This window comes from Musca autumnalis, unplaced genomic scaffold (genome assembly GCF_047663935.1).
Source record: "Musca autumnalis isolate F117 unplaced genomic scaffold, ASM4766393v1 scaffold_4, whole genome shotgun sequence".
Taxonomy (NCBI): Eukaryota; Metazoa; Arthropoda; class Insecta; order Diptera; family Muscidae; genus Musca; species Musca autumnalis.
Genome location: NW_027411977.1, coordinates 15,117,318 through 15,134,507, shown reverse-complemented (window position 1 = coordinate 15,134,507; position 17,190 = coordinate 15,117,318). Strand labels below are relative to the sequence as shown.

General features: G+C 37.4%; 2 protein-coding genes across 2 annotated transcripts; one reads left to right on the top strand and one right to left on the bottom strand.

The window, feature by feature from the left end:
* Window positions 1-1,165: 1,165 nt before the first annotated feature.
* On the top strand, window positions 1,166-15,141 carry LOC141404145 (RNA polymerase II-associated protein 1). Its single transcript, XM_073987471.1, has 14 exons — window positions 1,166-1,441; window positions 1,500-2,075; window positions 3,253-3,911; window positions 3,971-4,251; window positions 4,320-4,486; window positions 4,550-4,713; window positions 4,782-4,867; window positions 8,147-8,372; window positions 8,468-8,619; window positions 13,319-13,859; window positions 13,922-14,060; window positions 14,118-14,348; window positions 14,412-14,599; window positions 14,941-15,141. The coding sequence occupies exons 1-14, from the start codon at window positions 1,315-1,317 to the stop codon at window positions 15,103-15,105; spliced, it is 3,702 nt and encodes a 1,233-aa protein (XP_073843572.1). The 5' UTR covers window positions 1,166-1,314; the 3' UTR covers window positions 15,106-15,141.
* Obp69a (Odorant-binding protein 69a) lies at window positions 4,889-8,017 on the bottom strand. The gene is made up of 5 exons (XM_073987470.1): window positions 7,859-8,017; window positions 5,543-5,621; window positions 5,248-5,336; window positions 5,083-5,185; window positions 4,889-5,008 (listed from the first exon to the last, which is right to left on the bottom strand). The coding sequence occupies exons 1-5, from the start codon at window positions 7,922-7,924 to the stop codon at window positions 4,908-4,910; spliced, it is 438 nt and encodes a 145-aa protein (XP_073843571.1). The 5' UTR covers window positions 7,925-8,017; the 3' UTR covers window positions 4,889-4,907.
* Window positions 15,142-17,190: the final 2,049 nt, after the last annotated feature.

The window sequence follows — 17,190 nt, the reverse complement described above, 5'->3', positions numbered from 1 at the left end:
ATGTTACATAATCATGTGTTCCATTTAATCTGTGTTTGTTTCATTCAGTAATGTTGGCGACGTTTCCTGTGTATTTCAGCCATGTAAAACTTCTCTACAAGTGGTGTCTTGAGATACGCCGTTCGGACTCGGCGAAAAACAGTAGGCCCCATATCATAGAGCTAATGTAAATCGGGTTGCATGATATGAGAGAAGTCTCCGTTGTCCCATCTGGGATGTGGAACAATTATATTCTTTCATTGGCAAGAATTAGGAAAGTACGTTCTTCCATCAGTGGATCTTTATCTGCACAACCGCCATGGCGAATTATGTGACAGCTGCATCCAGAACGTAGTTGAGACAAAACTATTCCCGTTAGACTAGGTAGCTGATGTTTTTCTGTTGCAATAGATGGGACATGCACTTGATGGGCAACATTCCCACGGCGCAATAACCTTTCTTCGCTTCATAAGTTCTAAGAACGGCATTTTCTTCCATTGGGTTGCCCTCATGGTTTTCAACAGTCAGAGATACTCTATTATAAAGAGTTCAATGTTTCTATATCCGTACAGAAAACTCGGTCGGTTAGAACTAGAGCACATCCTACATTACATAGCGATCGGAATACATTTTCAGCTTCGCATTGCGCATTGTTGTTAAATATTTCCATGGAAAAATTTGGTACGATTGATTTAATAGGAGTTCATTCGTTCACAAGTCTTTAAATGTAAGATTCAAAACCGTAATCTTACAATTATCGGTATTCCTAGCAATCGTCCAGTAGGCTGGTGAATACCGGATATATAGGGATTAAATGGCTGGGGAAATATTATTATATTGTGTATAATTTTTAACTCCTAGATCTCAGTACGGAGCTTTGACTGTTTAATCATGCTAACTTATAACAACTTTCAATTTGTTTCAATTGTTTTTCTATTTACTTAATTCTAATAAATTATATTCTATTTATTAAATTTTAAATTTGTCGTTTAAAAAAGAAGCACCCTCTTCTTAAACTGACACTTATTGTGATTAATTTTTATAACAGCTAATTTACTATTGTGATTGAAAAGTGTCTTCATTTCATGAAGAATGCTGAGCTACCATTCCTTATAGAGTGTCTCTCTGTTTTGTTTTAGCTACCCATATTTATTGGTTTATCTCTTTTGTCTCTTATTCGTGCCTTCAATGAACTCTTATTCATCAAAGCGAACTAATGTGCCAATTTTATGCCTCATTCTTTTGATTTGTTGATTCTTGTGCCGGTTGAGTCGTTTGCAGGAACTTTAACTTCTCAAAGAACTGTTGCAAGTACATAATAAATAATTAGCAAGAATGATTAAACGGCCAAAACCTGGAGAAACTGAGGAAGATATCCTGCGCATGCAAGAGGAGTTTCTGGCACAAAAAGCCAAAAATCCACAAATGCAACCGTCGGCGCAGATCGTAAAGATAGATAAACGTGAGATGCAAATTCTTAAACTTTTGGAACAATTAAATTGACTATATTATATTTCTAGCTCCCAAACAATCTCTGTTTGCCAAAGCACGCCAGCAAGCACAAACAAAACCATCCAACAACCCCGCTATTACAGCTCCTAACAACCAAGAAAATGCCAATATAATTCTAAAGGAAATACATCAAAAAATTGTTGGAGATGTGGCTGATGGTGAAACGAGTAAAACCATTAGCGACATTGTAATGGGTGATATTGTGGAGAAATCTTTTGATGCACCCAAATTAGTGAATTACACACATGAAGTGGAAACAGCTGCATTCCCCAAAATCCAAAAGATATCATTGGGAAATATCACCCCTTCGCCACAGAAAAAAGGCAAAAGTATTTTCGCCCAAGCATTAAGTAAAAATAATGTTGATGGTTGTGGGCTTGAGAAGAAGTCAGAACCAATGGAAGTCGATGAAGCTGTAGTTGTGGAAAAACGTAATGATTTAAGCGATTTGTACGGCAAATCAAGTATAATTGTAGAGGATTCAAAAACTGCCAATGAGGTGCACAATGAAAATCTCAATTTATTAAGTAAAATGCGAGAGGAAGAGATATTGGCGGAAAGGAAGAAACTAATGGAGTCTATAGGTAAGTTCAATAACATATTTAATTAATTTCCTTAACAAATATACATATTTGTTTGGTTTCCAATCAAGAATTTAAGACTTGGTGTTAGCCCAGTTTGGGGGATCATTTAGTTAGTTTACTGCAAGCCGCAGGGACTGGTAGACTTCTCTAATATGATATGTCACATACCTTTGCTCGCAGACTCTGAAAGGGTTTACGTAATTGAAATGCTGAAAAAATGTTGCTGCATTACGCTGAGGAGTATTTTCAGCAACGTTAAAAATGACATGTTTTCTGGCCTGGTAATCGAGCAGAGTATTCCGTCTACAAGGTGTGTTTGATTACCATTGCACCATAGTGACACCCGGGCCATTGCCTAGTAAGACATGTCGTCGATATTCCCTGTATTAAAATGATAAATTGTTCTTAGTTCTTAAAGATATGAAGTAATCTTTCTCTTCGTGATCGTAAGAGGGCTCTGCTCAGCCGCATAGTACTCTTTGATACCTATTCCTCTAAAAATAAATCGGCGCCGCCCTGTGGAGTTATTTGGCACTATCCTCGACATAATAGGTTAATCGGTATCCACGATGAGTTACCAAGCAGCACCTGCGATAGTTAAATGTAAAACAAAAAATGTATTTCGATTTCACAAATCTTTCTTCTTTTCGGCTTAAGTCAGGTTAAAGGCCTGATTGCGGATCACTCATATGTACCGGTGGTAGCCTTTGGGGCACTGATTACAAAGATAGACAATTTGTCTTGTGTCTTCCTAAGATATGGGCCTTCCGTAAGTATCCACGAAAACTTGAACTTTTTTTAAGAAATTATATCGCGCCGGTGATGGACTCTGTCCATAGGTGAAAATCTCTAAATAACAAACGAAGGCCGGTCTTCCACGAAAGCAATTGATTATGATTTGATTTAAAATGACAACTATACTCGTTGGCTGGAATTTGAAGGCCTATATCTTGGGAAATGTGGACTTCCGCAACATAAAATGTATATCGTTGTAATCAGGGTACCAAGGGCAAGCGATGGAAATGTGCCAAAAAGATCCGCTTTCTTTGGGCTCATCCAGTTGTTTCTCTATTACTTTCGTTTAGACGATTCTACTATTGAACAGACATACATTTTCATATTCCCTCCCATATCTTTCTCACATCCCAAATTAACTGACCTCCATTATTTTTTACAGATCCAGCCATTGTTGCCTTACTGGCTAAAAAACGTCAAGAAAAGGCTCAACAACTAAAATCTCCACCTGCTAAGATAAAATCCGCACCACCCAAAGAGTCACCCACCAGCACTACACCTCTGGAAACCGAAGTTGACTCATTGCCACCAACAAATCCAGCCGTGGAAATTCTACAACGTTCTGCCGCCGAACAATGGATACATTTTGATGTTGTGGAAAAAGATAAATTAGAATGGATGCGTGATATACCGCTGCAATCGGCTAAATTAAAACCAGGACAGAAATTTGAGGCTCGTTTTGATTGGAAAGGTGTCTTGCTACCCTATACCATGGATGAAATAACAACAAAAGAGCAAGGCCCCGAAAAAGATGATCGTGAATTATATATGCATGGTGATGAACCTCATCGTCCTGGTTATACTCTACAAGAACTGTTCAGATTGGCACGTTCAAATGTTATGCAACAAAGGGTAACGGCCTTTAGTGCAATTGCTGGCATCCTAAGCATATATCAACAGGGTTTTTATGACCAAGTTTTAGATTTGCCCATTAGCAAAATATTCTTTTTGCTGCGATTTGGATTTGATGATAATACACCAGCAATGCTGGAAATTGTGGGCAAGGCATTGGCATATTTGTTCTACAATGAAACCGATGAGGTAAGTAATACTTTCACATGGGGTTTTATCTCTCAATTTATCATGATATTCTTCTTTAGACTCTCTTGGATTTTAGTTATGAAAACCCAGGATGCCAATGGCAGCCATGTTTGGAAATATTAAATTTGGAAACCAATACTGATGATGAAATGAAAACCATTGAACATTTGCAAAATCAAATGCAACAGTTACAGCTATCGTTTAAGGGTGCAGCCCACACCGTCAATGCCAATGTGGAGGAAAATGAAGAAGAAAGTAAAACATCCATGAGTGATTTCCAATTAGCCGAAACGGATTTAATTGATTGTCTATTGCGTACAAATATTCTGCAGAGAATTTAGTAAGTTTATTCAGTTAAAAAAAAAAAAACCTTGAGGAATTTAAAAAAAATGTATTTAAATTTTTCAGCTTCATCCTAAATGTTGTGAGACCTGATAATGCCACAGTATCATCTTGCCTTAAATTACTTATAAGACTGGCAAGATCGGGCAAAGAAGTTGCTTTGCAAATAGTCAATAATGATGACTTAATGCATTGCTTGTTTGAGAACTTTTTACCCGGCTTAGAGAAAGTTGGTACGTTTGTTCTTATTGTGTTTTAATAAAAATGGCATACGGTTTATTTCTTCTTACTTCCAGATACCTGCCTGCAAACACCACCATTCTACAATTATCCCCAATATCTGTGTCTAAAACTTATGCGAATTTTAATATCCTGTTATTTAAGCATTGCTGTGAAATTAATTAAATTCAAGTTAATTGATATTTTGGAAAATTATCTCTTCAATCGGGAAGATAAGAAGGTAAATAAGTCTCAATTTTTTTTTAAACAATGAAAATAAATTTTTCACAATGTTTTATTATTTTATAGGGTAATCTTATAAAAGTTCAAATTGAAGCATTGCGCTGCCTAAGATGTTTATTACTGCTGCGCATGGAAAACAATACATTGCACAAGTAAGTGTCACACACATACCATAAATTTTGTTTTGAATTTTTACTCTAACAATAGCTTTAATAGTTCGGCCATAAATAAGCCATCAAAATCCACATAACACAGCACTGTATTGTAGACAATCTTACACTTGTCCTCGCCATCTGAATATAAACAGAAAACAGTTATAATTAATAGTTTTATAATTGTATACATATTAAACAAAATAATTGCGTACCTTTCGTGCCACATGCATCTGCTAAGGCCATTACACTTGGATGATATGCTTCCGGCAGCACATGCTGCAAGTTCTCGAAATGCATTACGTTGTTTCCATCTATCTATACAAAGAAACAAAGCAAAACTTTATAAACAAAGCAAAGGTTTATGAAGTGCCACTCACAAGTCCAACCATATCGTATATACAATGTAGATAGCACGGAAAGTTATTATCTTTAGGTAATGATCCACTAAAACTTGATTTTATAACATCTGAAAAAAAAATAACACAAAGTTATTGCTCAAAAACAACGCAATATTTTAGAATGATTTTTATACAGTCGAACTTCTTTATAAAGGATTGTCTTATGTACGATAATTATACATTTTCGTCAAAAATAGTATATTAATATTTTTTCCTGATCAGCTAAATTATAGAGAAGTTCGACTGATGTAAATTTCGAACCTCAACTACCCACCTTCGGCTGTGTTAGTTTGATTCTGACAACGGTTATGTAGCTTTCTGGCGTTTTTTCTAAACGTCTCAGGAAGTTCAATCTGGAAATAAATTAAGCTATTAAATTATTACTTAGATACAATGTCATAGGTGGTGCAAATATCTCGTACAAGCCACAAAGGACAATGAATGGAAAATTCGTTTCACAAGTACTGACCGATTGTATTTTTTACCGCATAATTGGACCATTTCAGTGCATTGTTAGATGTGCCAATTCCACAATTGACAAGATATTTATTACGCCTTATTAAAATAAGACTGAAAGTCCACCCTTATAGTCTCGAAAAAATGTGGAATGTTAATGACATTAACGATTTTTCATGTATATTTATACCCTCAGCATTTATGCTAACGATGGTATATACACTTTCATACGGGCAAAATGTGCCTCATCGAAATAATGGTTTTAGACCCCAAGTATGTTTGGACGAAATGTGTGTTCAGACAATTTGGAGTCGATTGAGCAATGTCTGTCCGTCTGTCTGTCTGGCTGGCTGGAGCGCACGATAACTCTCGAACGGATGAACCGATTCGGTTCAAATTTTGGCTTTCGTAATATTATGCCCAATCTTAGTTTAAGTTCGAAGATGGGCTATATCGGTCCACTCCTTCCGGTACCTCACACGCAAAAGTTCGAAAATGTTCGGAAAATTTGTGCGCACGATAACTCTTGAAGGAAGTAACCGATTTGGTCCATACTTTGCACATCCAGAAATGTGTACTAGACTTAGATAATGTTCCAATAATGTTCCTTCGGGTACCTCCCACACAAAATTTCGGAAAAGTTCAGTTAAGGGCCATCTCTCGAATCTCTCTGTTTTTTGTTTTAGCAACTTGTATTCATTGTCCTCCATACGATGGTACAAGTCCATACTTCCTGAGAAAATAGCCTGGAAGTTGCAAAAAACCCCTATGACACCGTGTGAGGTGGTTGAAGCGCAAGATAACTCTCGAACGGATGTGCCGATTAGGTCCAAAATTTGACCTTAGTAATATTTTGTCCAAACATAGTTTAAGTTTGAAGATAAGCCATATCGGTCCACTCCATCAGGTACCTCCCCCACAAAAGTTCAAAAATGTTCGGAAATTTTTTTCTTACGGTAACTCTTGAAGGGAGTGGCCGATTTGGTCCATACTTTACAGATCCTAATATATCTACTAGATATAGATCAGGTTCAAATATGGACTATATTTGTCCACTCCATCCGGTACCTTCCACACAAAATTTCGGATAAGTTCACTTTAAGACCTGCTATCGAATCACTTTGATTTTTGTTGAAGCAACTTGCATTCGCTGCCTCAATTACGATGGTAAACGTTTTTTTAGGGGCGAGTCCATACTTCTTGAGCAAACATCCCGAAGGGTGTAAAAACCCCCCATGGCACCATATGTAGTGGCTGGAGATCCACTTCTATAATGATCAATGTAGATCCATTCCTTTTAGAATATCCTCCGCAAAACTTTTGGTCTCTAATCCTAATGAACATGTTCGTCGGTTCACATTCCCAAAATTTAAAAAACCCTAAATACATACGTTTTTTGGGAAAAAATTGTTTTAATATATACAGGCTGAGGGTATATCTCTGTCGGCAAAGCCGACTGATACTTTTTTACTTGTTTGTATCTGAACATTTTGCCGACGAAACGCCAAATTATTCGCGCACTGGATTTTTGGGGAAATACTTTGTAATCCGGTGTGAAATGGTACTAAATCAGAGGTGGCGGTTATTCTTGATATATTTTGTACTGAATTGTTCAAACCTATTTGTTACTTGTAAACATACGCCGTTTTTATTAGATTATAAATAAAAGTAGTAGGTATATACGAGGAGAACTAGAAAAGTTTGCGGCCTAGACAGACGCCATTTGAAATTTTTGGAAAGTTTGACAGTTTTTAGTCGAAACGTAATCAGAACAGTTTGACATACGATCATGTGTTGTGTTGTTTACAGTGACTTGATTGAGACACCTCCAAAACATGGGTTATGAAAGCTATTTTTATGTTCGGGAATCAAATGAAATTATTGGGTGCCAAGGCAGGGCTGTACGGCGGATGACCGATCAATTCCACGTTTTGTCCGGTCAAAAAGGCGCTGCTTTGATTCGATGTTTGAGAGCTCGCATTGTCAACACAACACATGATCGTATGTCAAACTGTCCTGTCCAAAAAAAGTGTCAAATGGCGTCTGTCAACACTACGTATTGCCTAGGCCGCAACTTTTCTAGTTCCCTCGTAACTTGTATTTAATAAATCAACCAAACTATTTTAACACTCACCGATGCACTATGGGTGATATAGGATATCAATATTAAACCCAAAACAGCAAATACAAATGATTTCATATTGAATATTTCTTTTTGTTTGTTAAACTTTAGTATTTCTTAATCCCGTTGGAGTATCACAACGATTTGAAACTTGAATCGATATCACAAATGACCTTTATATACAGTTTAGTGCATTTTGATGAATGATTAAGCATATTTTCTAGCCCATATTGAATAATAACATTATTATATTGTTTTAATTTTGTTTTTGTTTTCATCCTTTGTTATTTTATTCGGAAGAAAATTTGTTACCGCCTTTCGTTATATGCTCGATTGGCACTACAATCATGTAACTTATGAAGAGGGCGGACCATTTTTGATTCGACAACACGCAGCTGCTTTACTGGCAACCATTGCCAGCATTAACAGTCCAGTGGGTTCTGAAGTAACGGCATTATTGGGAGATATTTTGCATGATTGTAGCTGCAATTGGTTCCACAAGGCTACGCGTTTTGGTGTGAAAGAGGTAATGTAGATTTCTAATATAAATCCAAGCAATATGTATAATTAAGTTGTCAAACACCATTTTAATTGATATCAATCTCTTCTTTTAATTGTCAGTTTTCCCAGGCTACCCTGTTAAGTTCGTGTCTTAATGCTGTTACCTGGTATATACGCAATACGGATACGGCACGTTTTTACAATTTTGTTAGTAAATATTTGTGTGAATTTATAAAATCGGAAAATTGTATAAAATTCATTAATACTGTAAGGTAAGTTTATAATTATTAATTATTTTAATATGTCTCTGTTAGGAAACAACGCCCCTTACAATTTTTCGCATACCGTTTTTAATGTATTTTGTCTAGTCTTTAAATTTAGTATTTAATTTAGTTTAGGCTCAAATGTTTTTATATATACCAAAATGAATGTCTCAAAGAGCTAATGCACCAAATAACTCTAGAAGGGATCGGAGTACCCGATCTTACTTATAATTCGAAAATGAAATATGTATGTCTTCTTTCGGTATCTCCCCCACAAAAGCTCAAACATTTTGGGTTAAGCACAGTTTGAGGCCTGTTTCGTATAGTTCTTGCTGGTATTATAACAGTATAACTTTTTTTAGGGAAGTTCAAACTTACCGTGATAATGGCCCTCTTATAACTAAAGAGCCAAAAATGTGCCAAATTGAAATAATGGTTAAGAACATAACTGATTAAGATAATTTCGAGTAGATTTGCGTATGTCCGTTGTTGTTGTAGCAGCTACTACACGCGTGTAGGTTATTATTTAACTGATTCGGCTCTGCTTTCAACTCCAAGTTTAGAAATTACGCAATCTGGATAGGATAACACCACAATGAAATAGGAGTTGGTTTGGTTTGGCAGTTGAACTGGTGTAGCGGATTATACGAACCGTTATTATTGCATGCTGAGTAGATGTTCTGATTTACACCATCAATCCTGGACCAGTAAGAATTGAGGCGGCTGCACCAACCAGATTTTAGTTGCGCCAAGACAACTTTCGTTTGCCTAGGCAGCTGTTGTTCTTCCATTGTTATAAATGGTGGGTAATCCCCGAGGACGGAGTTAATATGATAGGCGGCACGGCATCAATATAAATACCACGTAAACCTACCTATTATGACTGTTGATCTAGAGGTTTTGTTTTGTATCGTTGGTCTTGGGTTCCTACTTCTCATCTTATCGCAGAAAGCTGTGACATGTGCGAACGACTTTTGGCGGATACTTTCATATTCCTCGCGTGCAAAAATTCAACAAGACCTATGTATAAGATAGGCATTTAGCCTGGCTCAAATGTTTTCAACGGTGGGACCTGACGCCCTGAGTCTACACTCATCCGCGTATGTAATAAAGTCAATGCGTTAGGAGGTCGTGTAATTGCAGAAAGGTTGAAATTAAACATTTCCTCCTTCTGGAACTCCCTGTTTCATTCCACGGGGTTAGGACTTCTTGTTTCTGAATTTCGCGTATGGCTGGCGGCCACACATCTAGTTGGAGATCCAAAGTTTTAAACAAGGACGGATGGTAGTCTTATCGAAATCCTCTAACAGCTTGGCAAGTCTTTAGTCTGGTCCATTGCTACCATCACTGTTCTGTGCACGACCTCTTATGATATTTGTGGAAATTGCGTGAAGTTCCGTTGTGGTACTATGCTGCTTCCGGAACTGGAATTGGTGATCCGCAAAAGGATAAAACGCTCTGATGCTGGAGAGAAGTAACGGCTCCAGTATCTTTGCTACTGGTGACAAAAGATCGACCTGTAGTATTCACCTTTGCTGGCATCCTTACCAGGCTTCAGTAACTGAATCACCCCGTCCATTTTCCAGCATTCGGGAACAATTAGGGTGGCCATCGATGTGTTGAGGGCTTTGCTCAGATTCTCGACTCCTGTTTTAGCTTCACCATTGAAATTCCATCAGCTCCAAGCGCTTTAGATAATTTTGTGCCTAACATCAGCCATAGTAAAGTGTGGTAGTTCCTCCTCGACGGAAAGATATCGCAAACGGCGTAAAACATTTCTCTTCGCCTCTAACCTCTCTGACTCGAGGTTCGCCCATCGCCTCTGTTGGGAAATTATAACTTATTTCAGGTACATATTTGCTGCAGTAGTCATTGAATTGGACAGTTCTCTAAAGCGGTTGTTAGTGGATTCTCCGAATCCTTGCCAATTAGCTTTTCCAAGTACGGCGTTCAGAGGTTATGAAGTGATGTGGTCTATTGACGGAGATAAGGATAGGAAGATGGTCCGACTCATGTGAACTTACGTGTTTCCAATTCCCGTTACTTGTCAGACAGTCCTCTCAAATCCTGCTGGTTTTCGGCTTCCAACAGTGGCCTGAGGTCAAGCGACGGACGCGGAACACAGCCATTAATCGGCGGCATATACATATTTAGTAATTCTATATCGACGGATCACTAGAGTCGAGCTCAAGCCAAATAGTGGACAGAATGGTGTATTACGATTGCAATTCCATCACCGACACTTCTCGAATGATCCAAGTGCAGTACGTTGTGTCCATCACAGCTCCGATGACTGCAGGTGCTGTTTAGCTTCGTTTCTTTAATCATCGCTGCCTTCGCCAACTCATAAAATCCACAATCTCATTGATCTTCCCACGAATACCCTTGAACTTAAACTGCAGGAATGCCCCATTGTCAGGAATTGGAACAGCAATTCTGATTATTAAGGAATGCGTGGAATGCATGGTCCGGACCAAAAACATTGTCCGGGTTTTCTTTCTATCCGGGCAAGGAGCAGGCATTCCGGAACATACTGCTCCCAAAATGAAAACAAAGACGAACGCGAAAATGTCGTTGCTAGGAAGACGACCCCTGGCCGAGTCAATCCGGTACATAGAACCGCCCTATAGCCTAATAAATATTTCTGCCAAATTTAGTTTATGTTCGAAGATGGAAAATATAAGGCAACCTCTTTTGTGTTGGTCCCACATAACGGTACCTTCAGACTTAAGGTATTTTGAATTTTTAACCACATTTTCCATCCAAATTATATCTATGAATCAGATGTCTGCTTGGCACACATTATTGGCATAGACCCCCATATAGCCCATATAGCGGTATCTACTCATTTTCCGTGTTTTTAAGATATTTTCGCCATTTTGCAATCGAATTTGCTTCTCCACGGGCAGGAAACATCTACGTCAAATGCTGTTGATATAATATTTATAACATATAATATTTTGGAGAAGCCACCAACTTTTCCAGTTCTCAGTGGATAAATCATTTTCCCCAAAATATTGTTGTTATTGGTTCATATTTTAGTATGATTTTACATTTCAAGTTCTCTGTGGACAGGAAATATCCTTATCAAACTTATGTCAAGGGTCCGCATTTATTCAGAAAGTCCACAAAAGTTAAAAAATGCCTACATTTTTGTCGGCAATTTCGTAATTTCTGAAAAAGGTTAAAAATTTCTGAAACAGAGTTTTGGTCCCTAGGTTCAAATATGCTGAGCCGCGAAACTTACATACGTCTACCAGAAACTTATGTCTAGGAGTAGTCGTGTAGGTTATGGTCGCATATATCCAAAAATAGTCCTTTATTATACCCTCAGCCTTTAGGCTAAGGAGGGTATATACACTTTGATATGATGAAAATGTGCCTCATCGAAATAATGGTTTTAGACCCTAAGTATGTTTGGCCGAAATGTGTTTCAGACAATTTTGAGTCGATCTAGCCAAGTCCGCCCGTCTGTCTGTTTGTCCTGCTGGCTGGAGCGCACGATAATTCCGAACGGATGAACCCATTAGGTTCAAATATTTTGCCCAAACTTAGTTTAAGTTCGAAGATGAGCTACATCGTTCCACTGCTTCCGGTACCTCCCCCACAAAAGTTCGAAAATGTTCGGAAAGTTTGTGCGCACGAAAACTCTTGAAGGGAGTGACCGATTTGGTGCATACTTTGTATAGCGTAAACTTTCTACCAGAGTAATATGAGGCTCAAATATGGTTTCAATAGGTCCACTCCTTCGGGTACCTCCCACACAAAATTTCGGAAAAGTTCAGTTTAGGGCCATCTCTCGAATAGCTTTGATTTTTGTTTTAGCAACTTGTATTCACTGCCCTCCATACGGCGGTACAAGTTTCATCAGGGGCAAGTCCATACTTCCTGAGAAAATAGCCTGGAAGTTGCAAAAAACCCCTATGACACCGTGTGAGGTGGTTGGAGCGCAAGATAACTCTCGAACGGATCTGCCGATTTGGTCCAAAATTTGGCCTTAGTAATATTTTCTCCAAACATAGTTTAAGTTTGAAGATAAGTCATATCGGTCTACTCCTTCAGGTACCTCCCCCACAAAAGTTCGGAAAAATTTTTCGTACGGTAACTCTTGAAGGGAGTGGCCGAATTGGTCTATACTTTACACATCCTAATATATCTACCCGATATAGATCAGGTTCAAATATGGACTATTTTTGTCCACTCCATTCGGTACCTCCCACACAAAATTTCGGATAAGTTCACTTTAAGACCTGATATCGAATCACTTTGATTTTTGTTGAAGCAACTTGCATTCGCTGCCTCAATTACAATGGTAAAAGTTTTTTAGTGGCAAGTCCATACTTCTTGAGCAAACAGCCCGTATAGTGTAAAAACCTCCTATGGCACCATATGTTGTGGCTGGATGTCCACTTCCATAACGGTCATTGTCGATCCATTCTTTTTAGTATCTCCTCCGCAAAACTTGTGATTTTTAATCCTAATCCACATTTTTGTCGTTTTAAACGCCCAATATTTTGAAAACCCCCTAAATACATACGTATTTTGGGAAAAATTGTTTCAATATACATAGGCTGAGGGTATATCTCTGTCGGCAAAGCCGACTGATACTTTTTTACTTGTTATTTGTTATTTCTAATATACCCCCCAAGCCTCGCTTGACCCAACAAATATTCCAATCCTTAACACATTCTCATTTTTTCTTCTCTAGTTCCTCATCCATTGTTCTTCGTAAATCTGTTGATAGACGTAACGTCCATAATCCCCTGCCCAATGTTGGTTCGGTTATAATGAATTCGTATGGACCGCAATTGGTTATCACACAAACGTATCCGATTTATGTTATCACTGCGATATGGCGTATAATGGAATTGATGTTGGAAAGAGGAGAAAAACAACTATTCCATGTATTATTTGATCCCAAAATTTTAGATCCAATGGTGGAATTGTTACGTGGTCTAAGCAAAAAATGCAATACATATTTGGCAACAAATTTCTTTGCAAAAATGGAAATTAAGCTCTTGTTCCAACTGCTGTGTTTCGAGGGTTTCAATGAATATTTCAAACCAGCAGAAATGTTACAAATTGTCTATAATTATTTATGCTGTTTAACAGCCGAACATATACCCGAAGTTGAGGAGCTCTTTGAAAGAGTCATTTTCAATGCGAAATATATTTCCGTAGAGGTGGAGACATTAAATAAATGGCGCAAGAAATGTTTGGAATTGGTGTATACACGTTATATTGTGGTGGTAGGTGTGACAGTTTATTGATATAAAATAATAACTTCTATTTATGGGTTTTTCTTTCGCAGTCTCCTACTGAGCTGACACTGTTCCTACCATATAGTCAAGTACCAATTCTACCCACCGATTGGCCCTATTTCCAATTGAAAATAATTTTACAGCATTATTTGGAGAATGTTAAACAGAAAACGGATGCTGATTTTTCAGGTAAGTGTAGGTTTTTTGTTAAGTTATTTGCTTTTTAAACTATTGTTGTTTTTTTAGAACGTGAAATTCTGCAAATGACATTGAATTTTGTTACTCGACTGGAAGAGAGTAATGAACACATAAAAATTGTTTCACCCACTGAAAAGCTCATGTATTTAATGATAGCTTTCATGGGTCCAGATTCTCAATTTCTAGACAAAGATGTCAATCAACTTTTAAGACAACATCTAATGAAATTTTATCGGGAATGTGAAAACATACAATTCCAATTTGATACAGAGTATCAAGGTAATGAACCAAACTTTTTGAATGTCGCTCACTATTAAAAATTAACCGCTTCTTTTCTTTCAGGAAAATGTAAATTTGAAAATCTCTATATTCTGTTTTTGGATCATTTTCAAGCTGCCAGTTACGGCGATGAGCTGTTCAGTTCATTGCTAATGGTTCCCTTGGCCCAAAAATATGATAACAAATGGCGTCGGCGTGTTTGGTCTGATCATGTTTCGGCGCTAAGATTTCTGGATTGTAAAGAAGAATTGGTAAGTTTTGGAATATTTGGAAAATGTTGTTGTTGCACATGTAAATTGGAATAAAATATTTTTTGGAATATTTGGAAAATGGGTAATAATATTTGTTCAAATTTTTGTTTGCTTGCAAATAGTTTTGTTTTCCCAAAATCATTTGGTGGTCAGATTGTGGCAAAGAAATATTTGTCACTTTTGAGCAAATATTTGCCCAATGTGGTCTTACCTTAAGTCTTAACGGCGGTACATTACTGCAATATTTAGCTGATTTCTTTTAACAAATGCGTTTTTATTTGAATAGTTTATTGTTTGGTTATAAAAAACTTTTTTCAATATGATGTTTTAATTTCTTTTAGCTTATTGGCGGCCTCAAAGCATATTTAGAACCCTTGGAAGAGGAAGAATCTCTGCTTAAGGAATACAACACAGCCTTAAATTTAAATTTGATACGTCCAAATACCCTACCCTACACAATAGCCAAGCACCACTTAGATAAGTTCAAGGAACGTTTAAACAAGTGATAAATTTTATAAAGCATATAGGTGTTTTATAAGTAAGTACTGCTTTTTTATTTATTTCTTTTTATAAAACAATTAATTTTGTTCTCAATAAATACGTGTCGAATTCGATTAAAATGACCTTTTCAACTATTTCATTAATTTAGAAATTAGAACATTTTCACCCATTAGAACAATAATAATTTCCTTTTAGTGGAAAAACTAGCTTTCTTTGGAAAAAGTATCAGTCGGCTTTGCCGACATTGATATACCTCAGCTTGTGTGAATTGAAACTCTTTGTTCGTAAAAGTTTTGTACTTAATAATTAGTGGCCCACTTTTGACGTATGAACTTGCCGACAAGAATATGGATTTGGATTAAAGCCCAAAAGTGTTGCTTGTGCAGGAGGTATCAGAAGGAAAGGACCGACAAAGTCCATTTTGGAATTGGATCTTTTTTTTGGTAATTTCTTTTGGCAAATATCACGCACGCCAGTCATTTCAGTTGGTCACCGTAGAATTTAGAGTTTTTGGACCATTATGTAAGACGTCACGGGCTTACCCAAGAAAAACATAATATCTATGTAAACAGGTGCACAAGGAGTACCTTCGGTAAAAAGAATCCTAGGACATAGAACTGCACTTAAACAAAAATGTTTGTTTTGTTATCGTTGAAGACAAACAAAAAAACAGTGAGACACGGGCAAAGGGAATAAATTGCAACAACTCGCTCAAGTAACTGTGTTGATGTTTTTCAACTTATAGAACTCGATGAGTTTTTAGTTGAAATGTGCTGATAGTGTTGCAAATATTTTGTTCTGCTGTTTTTTGGGAAAGGCACACTTCTCGCCTTATTCTCATTTAAATGGGAATATTCTACACTTTTCACCAAAGATGCATCAAATCAAAAAACTGAAAAAATTAATTGAAAATTCCCTTCGACGGGATGAAATCATGATATTGGCAGCGATCAACAAATTTTGCAACACTGTCAGTTCATTTTTAAGCATTACTCTCTATAATTCAGAGTTATATGAAAGCAATCAAAAAATATTTAACTTTTGTGAGGGTCGTACCTTAAAGAGTGGACCAATATGGTCCATTTTCGAACTCAAATTAAGTTTGGACGAAATATTACACGATCCAAAGCTTGGACCAAATCGGTTGCACCGTGCAAGAGATATCGCGCTTACCATTTTAGCAAACATTTTTGAAGTTCTGTTAGGGAGGAGGAAAAGAGTGGATCAAACTTTATCTAAGATTGGTAGAAATATAACGAACGATATGCAAAGTTTAGAGCAACACAGTATTCGGTTTGAAAGTTGTCGTATGACCCTGCCGCTACACTGGTGGCCGTCAGGAAGTAAAATGGTGCGAAAATGGATTATATCGGTCCACTCTTTCGGGACCTCCTACACAAAATTTCAAAATTTTTCGTAAAAGTTTAGTCTAAGACCAGCTCTCGGATCGTTTTAGGCTAAAGATGGTATGTATATACACTTTGATACCACAAAAAAATGTGCCTTATCGATTTAGCCATCTCCGTCCATTCGTCTTTCTGGCTGGCTGGTGCGCACAATAACTCTCGAACGAAGCAACCGATCTGGTCCAAAATTTGGCATTCGTAATATTTTGTCCACAGTTAGTTTCGAAGATGGGCCATGTCTGTCCACTCCTTCCTGTACCTCCCTCACAACAACAGTTCAACAATTTTCGCTAAAAAGGTGTAAGGGAGTAAGTGAAATGGTCCTAACTTTGCATATGAAAATATGGACTTTATTGGTTCACTCCTTCGGGTACCTCCCACACAAAATTAGGAAAAAGTGAAGTTTAAGAGCTCCTCTCGCATCGTTTTGAGATTTTTCAGTAGGTTGTCCTTGCGGACCCCTTTGCGACGGCAAATCCATACTTCCTGAAATAATGGCCTAAAAGCTCCAAGAAACCTTGACGGTACCAACTAAAATTACAATCCACACGATAATTGCCGCAGGGCGTTTCTGATTGGTCCAAATTTTGCACATCGTATTGTTTCATCTAGTCATGTATCAAATTAGGATATGGACTATATCGGTCCCGTCCTTCGGGTACCTCCCACACCAAATTTGGGAAG

Coding starts and splice junctions, on each gene's coding strand:
- LOC141404145 (XM_073987471.1), top strand. CDS start 1,315: ATGATTAAACGGCCAAAACCTGGAGAAACTGAGGAAGATATCCTGCGC. Junction 1,442..1,499: donor GATCGTAAAGATAGATAAAC/GTGAGATGCAAA, acceptor TTATATTTCTAG/CTCCCAAACAATCTCTGTTT. Junction 14,600..14,940: donor TGGATTGTAAAGAAGAATTG/GTAAGTTTTGGA, acceptor AATTTCTTTTAG/CTTATTGGCGGCCTCAAAGC.
- Obp69a (XM_073987470.1), bottom strand. CDS start 7,924: ATGAAATCATTTGTATTTGCTGTTTTGGGTTTAATATTGATATCCTAT. Junction 5,337..5,542: donor TCAAACTAACACAGCCGAAG/GTGGGTAGTTGA, acceptor TTTTTTTTTCAG/ATGTTATAAAATCAAGTTTT. Junction 5,186..5,247: donor TATACGATATGGTTGGACTT/GTGAGTGGCACT, acceptor TTCTTTGTATAG/ATAGATGGAAACAACGTAAT.